This window comes from Photinus pyralis, unplaced genomic scaffold (genome assembly GCF_008802855.1).
Source record: "Photinus pyralis isolate 1611_PpyrPB1 unplaced genomic scaffold, Ppyr1.3 Ppyr1.4_LG1, whole genome shotgun sequence".
NCBI classification, from domain to species: domain Eukaryota; kingdom Metazoa; phylum Arthropoda; class Insecta; order Coleoptera; family Lampyridae; genus Photinus; species Photinus pyralis.
Window position 1 is genome coordinate 8,009,332 of NW_022170249.1, and position 14,256 is coordinate 8,023,587.

Genomic DNA, 14,256 nt, shown 5'->3' on the forward strand with positions numbered 1-14,256 from the left:
GTCGGTTTTTCAACGAATCATCAAAGGAAAGTGTACGAATCTACGAATTGACGCATCTACGCATCAACATTGTTTGATGCCGGGTGCGTGATTTGTTAGCATTGGTCTAGAATCCATTCCGTGCATCGCATTCGAATCAAATCGTCGCATCGATTATGATGCATTAAGTATACACATGCAACACGCACTGCACCGACAAAACTAATCGACGAATCGCATTCATTCTTTTTGTCCATCCTGTGGATGTTAAATTTCAAAATTTGGTCTCATTGCTGAGATCCCAAACTCCTATCTGTACGCGTAGAATTTCGTCAGATATAGCTTTTATTTACAATGCTGTTAGTTTTAGAAAAAATACGCAGAAAATGAATTTTTAAAGAAAGTGCGGTAAATCTGTTTCAATTTTGGTAATAAAGCTCGAACAAGAAGGTTGGCATCCCTTACCATGTGAAATCAAGGTTGGTATTCGAAAAGTTACCGTCGATATAATACAGAAATGTCGTTTTGTTACGCGTTGTTTATAGTTATTTCTCCGGTCATTGAAAACGTAAAACTGAAATAAATACCGATCAGATTTTTTTTAAACGTTATATTTTTATGGTTTGAGGTGTAAGACAACTTTGTTTGGTGGTTTGATGTGATAAAAACAATAACTTAAATGTTATTTTAAATCTACTTTTATACCATACATCTGAATTCACCCAGTGAAATCAGGTAATAAGCGTCTTTTATTTACTTTATGCCAGTAAAGCATTTCTTGGTAACAAAATATGCGTAGTTGCATTATTTTGGCTTTCCGCAATTTAGGTTAGAATTATTCAAATCTAATGCTCTGATTTTGTGATGCAGACACCCATCATGTCTGAAATTACGTATCCACCTGGGTGCCGACCGATAAGTGACGACTTGGGGGCCGATGAGTTGATTAGGCGGCTTAAGACATTGGCTCACACGTTACAAGCGATGGGACAAGATGAGGGAGCTTATCAACAGTACATTCCTTTGGCAATACATTTGGCTGACGATCAATTTTTAAATCATCCGTCTCGTGATGTTCAACTACTAATTGCATGCTGCATCGCCGATGTATTAAGAGTGTATGCTCCGGAAGCACCTTACAAGGATTCGGATCAAGTGAAAACCATTTTCCTATTTCTCATAACTCAGCTTTCCGGTTTAAAAGATCCAAAAGACGCAGCTTTCAAGAGGTACTTTTACTTGTTAGAAAATTTGGCGTATGTTAAATCGTTTAATATGTGTTTCGAGTTGGAAGACTGTCAAGAAATATTTTGCGCTCTATTTCATCTTATGTTTAAAATTGTGAACGACGAGCATTCCGGTCGTGTTAAGAGCTTTATGCTGGATGTGTTATCGCCTCTTATTACTGAAAGTGATATGGTCAGTAATGAACTTTTAGACATCGTTTTGATGAACGTGGTGGAACCTAATAAGACACAACGCAAAAATGCTTATTTGCTGGCGAAGGAATTAATAATTAAAACTTCGGATACTTTAGAACCTTATATACAATCGTTTTTTAATCATGTTTTGATATTAGGCAAGGATGTAAAAAATATTCAAATTTGTGGGAAGGTTTACGATTTAATCTACGAGCTGAATCACATCTGCCCACAAGTTTTAGAAGCCGTACTACCTCAACTGGAGTGTAAATTAAAAAGTGCATCGGAAAGTGAAAGATTAGGAGCGGTCGCGTTGTTAGCAAGAATGTTCAGTGAAAAAGACTCGCAGCTCGCAAAACAGCACACGACACTATGGTGCGCATTTCTTGGACGTTTCAATGATATATCCGTGGCGATTAGAACGAAATGCGTTCAGTATTCCATGCATTTTCTACTCAATCATCCCGACTTGCGTAAAGATATAACTGACACATTAAAGTTACGTCAGCACGATGGCGATGAAAATGTAAGATACGAAGTGGTTATGGCTATAGTTACAACGGCCCGTCGAGATTTTCAAGTCGTATCGGATTCGGAAGACTTATTAGAGTTTGTGAAGGAGCGTACGTTAGATAAGAAGTTTAAAATACGTAAGGAAGCGATGTCCGGTCTCGCGATGATCTACCGTAAGCATCTGAATGATCCGGATGTGCCAAATGCAACTAAGAAGGCTGTCACTTGGATTAAAGATAAAATTTTACACGGTTATTATATGGCCGGTATGGAGGATCGGCTGTTGGTCGAAAGACTTTTAAACACTTGTTTGGTTCCGTATCAGTTGAGCACTTCGGAGCGCATGCGAAAGCTCTACCATCTTTTGGGAACGGTAGACGAACACGCGACTAAGGCCTTCATGGAGTTGCAACGAAATCAATTGTGTGTACGTAAACTTGTACTGGAATGGCTAGAATTACATCATCGATCTGTATCGGCGGACATACAAAAAGAATTGGCGATTAAGGTTCAGGCATTGTCCAGGTGCCTTCCGGAGCCGGTAAAAGCTCACGAGTTCCTAACAAAATTTAGTGGTCACCTAAGAAGAGATTCGGCTTTATTAGAAAGCATGGAAATGGTGGCGAGACCGTCTGTTAGTTGTCAAGAATGTTCTGACGCCACCGCAGTTGTTTTAAAGAAACTAGGCCAGCCTGTCATGACAAATTTGTATTATAACACTGTCAAAATGTTGCTGGAAAGAGTGAGCTCGGTGATGGTAGATCATGAAGCTATACACATATTAATTGGGTACGTAGAAGACTGTTTACGTGGTGGTAATACTTTGGAAGAAGTCGGTTTACATCCGGCCACTGCTGGTGATCGTGGTCTTAAGCTGCTAGTTATGCTGAGTTGTGTATTTCCCTCCCATTTTCATCATGCGGATGTCATCGAGCAACTGTTGGAATTATTACATTTGGAGGACGAAAACATTGCACCTTTAGTACTGTCCGTTTTTACATTTCTGGGAAAGTACAAATGTTTATGTAAGTATAACTACTAAGAACTCTCCCATATTTTACTGTACTACTCTGGGATCAGGAATTTTATATTCTACTCATATTTTATTAATGTTGATCAGCAGGTAATTAGTCCCATATTTATAATCAACAGATCTTTTGACACAAATGTCTAGAGATTTTAAGAAGAAATAGAATTTTGTTTTAAGACATTTTAGTGAAATTAAAAAAAAAATGCATACTTATTATTTGTCTGTCTGAGGTGTGTTATACTATTTGCACCAACAATAGTTCTAGAGTTCTAGATAAGTACGTTTTAAAAAAGGCCAGAAAGTTGATCCTCAAAAATTATGATCATAAGTAGTGTTACAAAATTTAAATGTTCAAAAATCAGAACACTATCATAATATATTATTATTTTTTGTATAGGCAGAATTAAAATTTTACAGTTCCAATTTCGTATCGCAACCCCTTCCCACTTCTATAATAGTTGTACAGTACTAGATGGGTTTTAGAAAAAGGTTTGTTTAATTTACTTACTTCAAATAACCACAGTCCAGAACACTCATTTTCTTGTTGAGTAGGGCGAGATCTCGCAAATTTACATTCAGAAATTATGATAATAAAAGATGAACCGAACCTTAAATTTTCAAAAGTTAGAATTTGTTATTGAAATTCTATGTGCACTCTCTCTAGTTCTACATACACTGTGTGGCAACATATGGAAATCTTTATTAGTTTTACGAAAAAAAGTTATTCTTTATAAACAGTCCTGCTTGTCCGAAAACTCTTCTTTAAAATGCGAGGTTGAATAAATTGTTTAAAAAATCTGTCTTGCAATATCAAATATTTGCACAAGTACAAAATTGAGAGATAAAATCAAATAAGCACAGTTTCAAGAAAGGTTTTGTTTTCAATTTATTTGAAAACCTAGCATTTTAAAGCAAAAATAAATGTTGTAATTAGAGTTTTGGAACAAGCAATAATTTTTTGTGTGAAATGTGCCAAATTCTTGACAGAACAGCTTCCCAGCACAAATGGTTCAAAGTTGGCTCTAAAGACCATTTATGTTTAGTTTTAAACTATACCCTCGGCTATACCTTTATTTTACAGGGTGTAGCACCCAAGATCCCTCGGATCATAACTCCTTTACCACAAAAGATACAGAAAAAAATCTTAGAGCAAAATTGTACACAATTACCGCCGGCATGTTTCTAAAATATTTTTGATCACCAGGGGCGTGCTGTAGGCGTATCAAACTTGCATTTTTTTTAATGGAACACCCCATATTTTATTACTGATTTGGAATGTACTTCAAAAGTACTTACTTTTTTATGTAACATGTTGTACCCCTAACGGTTTCGCGGTTATAACCTTTTTTCGTCAAAATTTGACAGTTTTTCGAATTTTTTTTTAGAGAAACTAAATCGCGAAGGCGGCTAATTTTTGAACTGACGCACAGGTTAAGACGTCTTCTACAATCAGATAATTTCTTTTAGGTACTTTATCGGAAAAATAACATTTTTGATTGACCTTCGCTAAATGTCATATTTTTTAAAAATTTCAAATGGCACCCCCCTAAACAAATTATACCTCTGGGTAACCAAAACTACAAATTGTCCACTGATATAAACAAAACCGCACATTCCATAAGAACATTTCAGAGAAAAACGAAGTCCAAACGCCAATTTGTAAAAAAAACGTTTTTTTCCGAACCCAAGTGTGCCATGATAAAACAAAAGATGTTCAATTCTCACAATTAACAGTACAGTGTCGGCAGTGTATGATTGTTTTTTAATCAGCGTTTCGAAAATGTTCCAAACTCAAGCAGAACTGGTTGATAAGGTGTTTATTCTTGGAGACTGTCACCTGAATTTTTTGTTGATGTCACAAGAGTACCCTGGGAGATATCCTGGCAGAACACATCCAGCTCCACACGAGTTTCAAAAGGTGTTGGATAAATTTACAACTACTGGGAGTACTAATTTCACGCACACTAATACGACGATTGTCAACAGTTGCCCAATTAATGATCTTCCGCCAAAACCGGCGCCCGTTTAACTCTCCTTGATCGTTTTACACTCCCAGTAGCTATAAATCTATCCAACACCTTTTGAAACGCGTGTGGATCTGAATGTGTGCTGCCAGGATATCTCCTACTATACACTCGTGACGCAAGCAAACAATTCCGGTATCGGTCTCTAAGAATAAACACTATATCAACCATTCCTGCTTGAGTTTGGAACATTTTTGCAATGTTAATTAAAAAACAATCATACACTGCCGACACTTTACTGTTAATTGTTAGAATTGAACATCTTTTGTTTTATCATGGCACACTTGGTATAATTTGTTTAGGGGGGTGCTATTCGACATTTTTTAAAAATATGACATTTAGCGGTCAATCAAAAATTTTATTTTTTCGATCAAGTACCTAACAAAATTATGTGATTGTGGAAGAGATCTTAACCTGCGCCTCAGTTCAAACATTAGCCGTCTGCGCGATTTAATATCTCTCCAAAAAAAATTTGAAAAACTGTCAAATTTGGAAGAAAAAAGGTTATAACAGCGAAACCGTTAAAGTTAGAGGTATAACATGTTACATAAAAAAATAAGTACTTTTCAAGTACTATCCAAATCAGTAATAAAATGTGGGGTGTTCCATTAAAAAAAATGCAAGTTTGCTACGCCACTGGAATACAGCACGCCCCTGGTGATCAAAAATATTTTAGAAACATGCCGGCGGTAATTGTGTACAATTTTGCATTAAAAGAATGTTTACACTATTACGACTTGAGTGAGTTCTCACCTCCCACCATTACAAATGAATAGCTACTATACTAGTCCGGGCGAGAATTTTGAGATCTTAACTTCTAACGGCAAATCTTGAGACATTTTGATGACAAGTGCTTTTAGGGTAATTGGACCCTGCTGAATCCAATTTTGCCTGTCACCACCTCGAATTCCGGCTGCTAAGGCCTCAAATCAAGATGGCGCCCAATTATATGTTATATTTATATATTGTTGTGAGACCTAACCTACACTTCTGGGAATCCCACGCTTTACCTCTAGCTAGCTCAGTTGTAATTAAAATGAAAACAAAATTTTTATCCGCATCTCAAGGTCCAGCTGGATTCTGCCACCCTACAGCATTCCAACAATGACATAAATAGGTGGCTTAACCAAATCCTTAAATTCCAATATGAAACTTTACCCCCAGATTTAATCAACTTGAAACAAAGTAAGAGACGCCGACAATTACCTCTCTTTGACTCTAATAAACAAAACCTGGATTGCAATGACTGGTTTAATTTCAGACAAAAAATTGCGTAAATTTCTGTTTTACAAATTGTTACAATTTTAAACAGATAAATGACACACACAAAAAAAGAAAAAAAACAAATTACTCAAACATTACAAAAAAAAACAAGACAAAACAAACCACTAATTACTACTTACTTTTAAAATTAGTCCGAGTAACGTACTCCGATAAAAAGAGGTATCCGTACACAATCACGCAAACCAAACACTCAAACACCGACGTCTTCTCTCTTCGGGTACCCACAAATTCAAAACTTCCGTGTTTCCGCAAAATAACAAAAAAAAAACAGGACGGCGACAAACTTCTTAAACTTCTCAATAATTCTTCTTAAAACGGCAGACACAAAATTCTAATTAAACCTGGATCCACTACGCAAGAAACTTCCACAAAATTCAAAAAATAACGTAACCGAAGAAGCGCCGGTTGGCTTTGTAACGACCAAAAAGCCCCGCTCTCTTCAAAAATTTTCTATTTAAGCCAAAAGCCCTTCTCCTTTCTTCAACATCCCGCCCGCCAATCACGCGAAGCGTCGATTTTTCAACTTCTTGCTAAACGGCACGTACGCCCGGCAATTCTGCGAAGACAACCTTATCTCTACTTCGCGCTATACCTCGTTAACGGCAAATAAAATTTAAAAAGAAATTTACATCGAAAAAAAATTCTAGGAATAAAATAAAAACAGAACACTTCTAAGAAATTGAACCAAAACTATAACATGAAATTTACGCAATTTTTTTGTCTCAAATTATTAATAACCCCCCCGGTTAATTAATTGAACTAAACAAAATTGTCACATCCAGACGCTCTATAATTTCTTTCAAGTTACAACTAAAACAAAATAACACAACAATATCTACTATTTTTTATTATTTATTGACGTGTAAATAATTGCTATTGCAATTCTACTTACTAATAAATTTATGATTATGAAATGGCAACTAAAACTCACTTTAAAATTTGTTGTTGTAGTAACCAAAGATATTATCATGATTTTTATCTAGTGCATACGTTTCATTATTTATTACTATCGTATAAAAAATAAAGATGGTGGTCAAAATGACGGTAGAAACTTGTGTTAACTAATTTCTTTAGTTGCAAAGAAAAATTTGCATTTTCTACATGGCGTTGATTCAAATAGGTTAAAATCAGTTTTTCTTCTCACCATTATTAATAATAACAATTTGCGAAAAAAATAAAACAAAATGATACACAAAATGCGGATATTTTTATGACTTTTGATGATATTTTAAAGCATCGAAATCTTTTTGAGTGGGTTATAGGGAGGTATTAATAATTATCTTATAAGATCCTTATAAAATATTGTTTATACAGCGTTTGAAACGCACGCGTAATTTAGGACCTTCCATCACGGCTACGACGCAACGCACGCAAAATTACCGATACCGATGTAGCCAGCAGATTCGCGAATCTGCTGGCTACATGCTAGGTTCAATTATTATATACCAAGTTCGAAATATTTTGACTGTGGGTGTGCCGTGCCAAAAGCATGCCAAAGTTTGGTACATTGTGGTTGCAAGAAAGGGTGCAAAACTAACATATGCAAGTGCCGGAGAACTGTTAATTCGAAAGGCAAACGCATGCTATGCACCAGAAGTTGCCAATGTAAAAGCGTTTGCAAAAACAACGAAAGCCTAGAAACTCAGCTTGTGCAATCTTCGGATTCAAGTGACGAATCCGAATAAAGCCTAATGTTTTGCTCATTTCTATTTTTTAAGTTTTGTTTTCGATTTATATTTTTATACAGAGTTTGTACAAAGACTCAAACTAAGCGCCATCCTGTCCGGCATTTTTGAAAAAGTGTAAGTAAAGTTTTTGTACCTCTTTTTCACTTAAGCAAGCACTTTGTAAACAAATTATAATTCTTTTGCTCACTTAAATGGTTGAATAAATCAAGAATACTACAAAACGCGGCGGCATTTGGAGCTCTCTTTCAGCCGCCATCTTAAATTTTTTTGGCTTCATTTCTCATAAACTAGTACTAAGTGGCAAAATGTATGTGCTACATAAAAATCATCATAATATTTTTGTTTTTAACAAGAAAAAAATGTTAAAGTGAGTTTTAGTCGCCATTTTGACCGCCATCTTGATTTGAGGCCTTAGCAGCCAAAATTCGAGGTGGTGACAGGCAAAATCGGATTCAGCAGGGTCCAATTACCCTAAAAACATTTGTCACCAAAATGTCTCAAGATTTGCCGTTAGAACCTTTATAATGCGTTTTACCGAATTTCTCGCTCGGACTATACGGTCAAAAAAGAGTTACTGTCGAGTCACCTTTGGAAATTTTGTTTACATGGGAAATCTTAACTTGAACTTTCAAAGGCGACTCGACATCAAATCTTTTTTGATGGCCTGTTACATTCGATAAATATGCCAGTGGCACCACACAATAGGTAGGTAATTTAACCACCAAAAATTGCGCTCTTCAAAAAATGGTAAGTGTAAGGAAAAAACGTTCCACATGAAAGTTTATTATTTTCCTATGTAAAATAAGCGAGAAAATAAGTATTCAATAAAAAGTTATTATATTTGGAAAAGTCAAGTTTCTCAGTTTCCTCTGTTTTTTTAAATTTTGACATTCCGCATGTATGAAATATTTTTGCCAAAACATTGAATTTATTTGAAAAATGAGGTAGGTACATATTGTTCTACCGCAAACCATGATTTGTTTTTTGTTGATACAATTTCGATTAATTGTTTGATCATTAAAATAGAATGTCAAGTTGAAAAAAATTAGAATTTTTGACGCCTACGTCTTTTTGTCTTTAACCAAGATTCTGATGCCGCAAAACTGCTCACGATATCTGTGCGTAATTATATCATTTTTTAATATTCGCGCTAGTTTCCGCAATGATCGACTGTTTCAAGATTAATATAATAATAACTGAAACAAATATAGCAAACGAGCTCTTGGGTATGGCTATAGCATGTGCAAAGCCAAATTTTAAACCTGATGTTAGTTTTGCTTTTATTTAAAGTGTATATGTATGAAATTTCAACTAAATGCTTCCATAAATAAGAAAGTTGGCACAGCATATCCTACACTAAACAAAATTTGGAAAATGGCGCTACATTTGCTTTTATTTCAAGTGGATATGTATCAAATTTCATTTAAATCCCTCTATAAATAAGAAAGTTGGCTTCATAAATAAAAAAGTTTGCAATTCGGTTTATAAATGGTCGAGATGCGAAAAGGGCACTGTGAATTCTGATCGATTAGGCTCAATTTTTGGAATTGCGTTTTATATGACTAAGGTATGTGGAGTTTGATGCAATTCGGTTTATAACTAACGTATATGTCAAAAGGGCCTTCTTTATTTTTTGGCCTACATTGCCAATTCACGAACTCCGATCTACAAATTTGATAAAGAATCCACCTGCAACATTTCATCGTAATCGGTCCATTTGTTTACGAGATATCGTGCTGACAGATGGTACCACATTGCAAAAGTATAAACTCGCTAGGAGCTCGTTAATAATATTTATACCGGGTGTCTTAAATTGAGTAAGATAACATTGCTATCTTTGTTACTTTTATAATTACAGATTCGGTTAAATTGGCAAAGTTGTGTAGTTTTTGATGCTGATGGATATTTCGATGCGATATTTTGAAAAAAATAATTCGTTTCATAGATAATTAATTGGAAAAAAGAAAATCGCCATTTTTATAAAGTTCAAATATTTTAGTAACAAAGAGAGCTTGTTTCAAATAAAAGTTGCAAGATTCGATAAATTCAATGAACGTAGAAAAAAATTCAACTTCCTTATGTTAAATGGACGCCATATTGGATTTTTAAGCCACTCGATAGAGAAAAAAATTACAGAACCAGTGGTACTAAACACTTAGTATTTCATTTGGGAATCAATCTTACATTGTTGCCTCAAAGTTTACAATGTATTTCTTATGGCAATAATTCCATGGCGGTGTCGATGGTGACTATGCGAGACAATAAACAAACGAATGTGGTTTCCATCATAATCAGCCATGGAATTATTTCCATAAGAAATACTTTGTAAACTTTGAGGCAACAATGTAAGGTTGATTCCCAAATGAAATACTAGGTGTTTTAGTATCACTGGTTTTGTAATTTTTCAACGATTTCGTCTTAGAATCTAATTTTTAACGCACCCAAATAGTACGTTTCTATTCGCAAACGCAAGTACGAATCCTTCGCTCTCCCACCTCTCTCGTCCGGTAGAAAAACCGAAAGGGGACTTATGTCTTACCGCAAATGACCTCGACGAACGTACCATATCAACCAATAGTAAACATGCATTTTTGTCACGTGTTTGCCTGTAAACAAAACGGAAGAACACTTTTAGGTCTCAATAGTTCATGGCCACCGCGCTCGTTTTCCACAATACGTTTCTTGTTTACGTTCGCTCGAGCGTTCGCGGTAGATGTGTAAATTTTCCTATACTGAACAAAATACAAATAATTTTTAATTCTAATTAGCGACCACCCGTTACAACAAGAATCAAACTGTTAATTTTTAAAAAATTCTTTTTATTTCAGATGATCAGTTTCCAAATTTAATGGAAAGACTAGCTCCCATCTGTAAAGACTTAGCAGAGACTGGAACTCCGAAACAGGCGAAAGGTGCAATTAGGTGTATATACATTAACATGCCAGAACTTCATGATGCACTATTTCCTGCAATTTTAGAGACTATAAAATCAAATTTATGCCCTGAATCGCCTCACTACAGAACTGCTATAGTCACACTTGGTCATATTGCTTTCAATGTACCAGATCGATGTAAAGTTCAAATAAAAAATATCGTGTCGCGTAAGGTGAGTGCAACGGTTTGCGTTATTGCAATTTGCTGTACTTGTTACTTGTTTGCAGATTGTCAAGGAACTACTGGTGAAGGAATCGCGGGACAACCAGATTAACCACGACGATAATGAGCCCTGGTGTTCGGAAGATGATCTACCTGAAGAAACGAGATGTAAAGTGGAGGGATTAAAAGCTATGGCTCGGTGGCTGCTTGGACTGAAACAAGATACAGCGTCTGCTCAAAAAACATTTAGGATGTTAAACGCATTCATTCTCCATAAAGGCGATTTACTTCAGTACGGCCGTCTGTTAAGAGCAGAGATGTCGTGGCTTAGATTAGCGGCGGGATGTGCGATGCTTAAAGTGTGTGAACAAAAAGGTGTCGGTGACCAATATACTGCCGAACAGTTTTACAATCTTTCTCAACTTATGGTTGACGAGGTTAAACAAGTGAGGGAACTATTTGCAGCAAAACTTCACAAAGGGTTGGGAAGAGGTTTACCAAATAAATGTTTGCCGTTAGACTTCATGGGATATTACGCATTAGCGGGTCGCGAAACAGAGTCGAAGATCAGAAATGTAATACGTAATTATATGTTGACGGACATTAATCGAAGACGAGACTATGTCAAAACACTCACTATGAATACTGGACAAGTTGATAAGGCGTTCAATCAACTACCTCACATATTGCCTGATTACATGCTTGTATTCGCAATACCGATATTGGCTCACGATCCAGCTTTAAGTCGGTGGGATGATGTGCACGATCTTACTCGTGCCAGACAGTGTTTGTGGTTTATTCTCGAACCTTTAGTTACCAAAACAGAATATTTTAGTTACGGTTTTTATAAAAGTTTAATAGAAAGAATGAAGAATCACAAGGATGCAATCAACCCTGATGATGACGCCATGAACTATGTAAGTACATACTTTCCAATCTTCACCGTTTTTAATAAAAAGAACATTGTGTGTTTAACTATTCAGTATGTAACTGAAAATATTTCAGCTGTTCTTTTCTTTTATGTTACATGTATTGTGCAAATCGCAGTCTTTGTCAGGGACTGTGTAACATAACATTTTCAAAAATCTTATGGTAGATCAGTTGCCTATAAACCAGGTACCAACTTACCCATTTTCTAAATTATGTCCTATCAATCAAGGACGTCTTCTTCTTCTTAACACAGGAATTTTTGCTAAATAAAGGAAAGGTGGTGGACAATTTTAGGCGGAGAGACAGATCAGAACGTTGATTCCATGAGACTACTACCCAAATTTGTAAAATATAATTAAATATTTTCTGAATTATCCGGATTTGTTGGGTAGTAGCAAAATAGAAGCAGTATTTTGTTCTGGGGCTTAACAGTTAGTAGCATTTTGCTTCTTACCCATATTTTGGGATTTACGGAATTTTAGGCCACATGTGTCACCACTGTGGCCAATATTAGATTAGAATTTATTTCCATATAAAAAAACCACCGTACCAAGTTGTAACAGCCATACCATCTAGCTGTTTTAATTTTTTCCTTTAACTACGAGCATTCGTTGTCGACTAGACCACTCACACTCCTTCCACAGTTCCACCAAGGAATCAGGAGCATTTCTTGCTACTGCGTATTTATTCAACTACGCCAGCAGACAGCAAAAGACCTCGGACTCCAACCTACGAAACTACCCCTCCCCTACGAAGGCAAAGGTCAGATCTATTACACTTATTATGTACATTACCATCTAAAGAAGACACGAAGTAGAATTATTATCATATCACCTCATTCGTAATAATCTTGTGTTTCAATTTTCACCACCAATTTGTCAGGGTTGAATTCGTTGGGTAAAGGTAAACGTTAGGTTATGTATTTATGTGTACCGGGTTATACAGGGTGCGGATAAATAGCCGGCTGTTTCCCAGGACCCGTGAGGAGCGCTCTTAATTATTCTTTGCATGTTATATGAACCACTGTAGGTGAAGTGGTAAAGGCGAATTAACCTCTCTTTTTGCTCGTATAGTAACAGATTTTCCTATTTTGTAGACTGCATATCTCATACCTCGATCAATGTAATTACATTTTGTACAACAAATTATACACGCATTAATTTTCCTTTGATTAAACGACCTTGCCGCCATTTTGTTTAACTTATTATATAGGGTCATAGCAATTTTGGAACAGCTTACTCTGCCTGATCAGCAGAGTCAAGTGCTTGGTGGATCTGGCGCCCTGAGCAAATAAGCAAGCGTTAATCAGCAATATAAGTACCCTTAGGCAGCTTACACTTTTTGTGTACAGGTATACCCGCGACCTGCTGACGCTAGCTGGTGTATGGTCATCTCCTTCTAAGCATGACTGATTTTAGGTAGTAGACGCTACAACTGTGAGGACTGCGCCGCAATCCTAACGACTGCCAAACTGGTTCACAATTGCGAAAATTAGGTTACATGGCAGTCTTGCGTGTTTTCCAATAGTTGTTAAGTTACCACAAGTTTTCTGGAATGAAAGGTCCACAAACATTTTGTTTTCGCCATTATTGTAATAAAATTACTTAATTAAAAATCATGATTTCGGTTTCTTTTTTGTTAAACCAATTTTTAATTAATCAAAAAATTATGCTACAGCATGGTGACGAATTCGTCATGGACTCACGGATATATATCAGTTCCATTATTAAGGTACATAATCATGGCGATAACAGGAACATTCCAAAGATGCAGTGGTAAAAACTTTACAAAAAAGTACCAATAAATTTTTAATAGATCAAGTCTAAAAAAAATAAATTTTTTGAAATATGATTGGTGTTCGTTTGACATTACTGAAATTTCATATAATTTAATAGTTTTTTTATGAAAGCTCTAAAAAGTCTTGAAGTTTTAATTCCAGAACTTAGATTCTACTATTTTTTTTGCCAGACAGTATGTCGCCATTCATTTATTTAAATTAAATTAAAAATCGCCCTTTTTGAATACCCTCTTCTGACAATCCGTTCTTAAGGTATAAGGTATCATAAGAGGTCGAGGAGGAGGGCTATGGTTGGTAGAAATTAATTCCATTCGTTGAGACCTTTCATTAGAGTACCATGAACGATAAAACTAGTTCCAACCCCCCTCCCCCCTTCTTCACCCCGTACTTTGATAAGAAGACAGAAAGAAGGGCAGTAGTTGGTAGAAAACGGTTCCTTTCGTTGAGACCTTTAAAATAAAATGAGAGATAAAATTAATTTTTAACCCCCCCC

General features: G+C 35.8%; 1 protein-coding gene across 1 annotated transcript; it reads left to right on the forward strand.

Annotated features, from left to right (window-relative positions):
• Nucleotides 1–484: 484 nt before the first annotated feature.
• On the forward strand, nt 485–11,952 carry LOC116177389 (sister chromatid cohesion protein PDS5 homolog B-like; the record flags this gene model as incomplete). Its single annotated transcript, XM_031496361.1, is given in 4 exon segments — nt 485–714; nt 850–2,938; nt 10,768–11,045; nt 11,101–11,952. Coding segments are annotated over 3 exon segments (3,210 nt in total), but the record flags the coding sequence as incomplete, so codon positions are not given.
• Between the last annotated feature and the right edge of the window lie 2,304 nt (nt 11,953–14,256).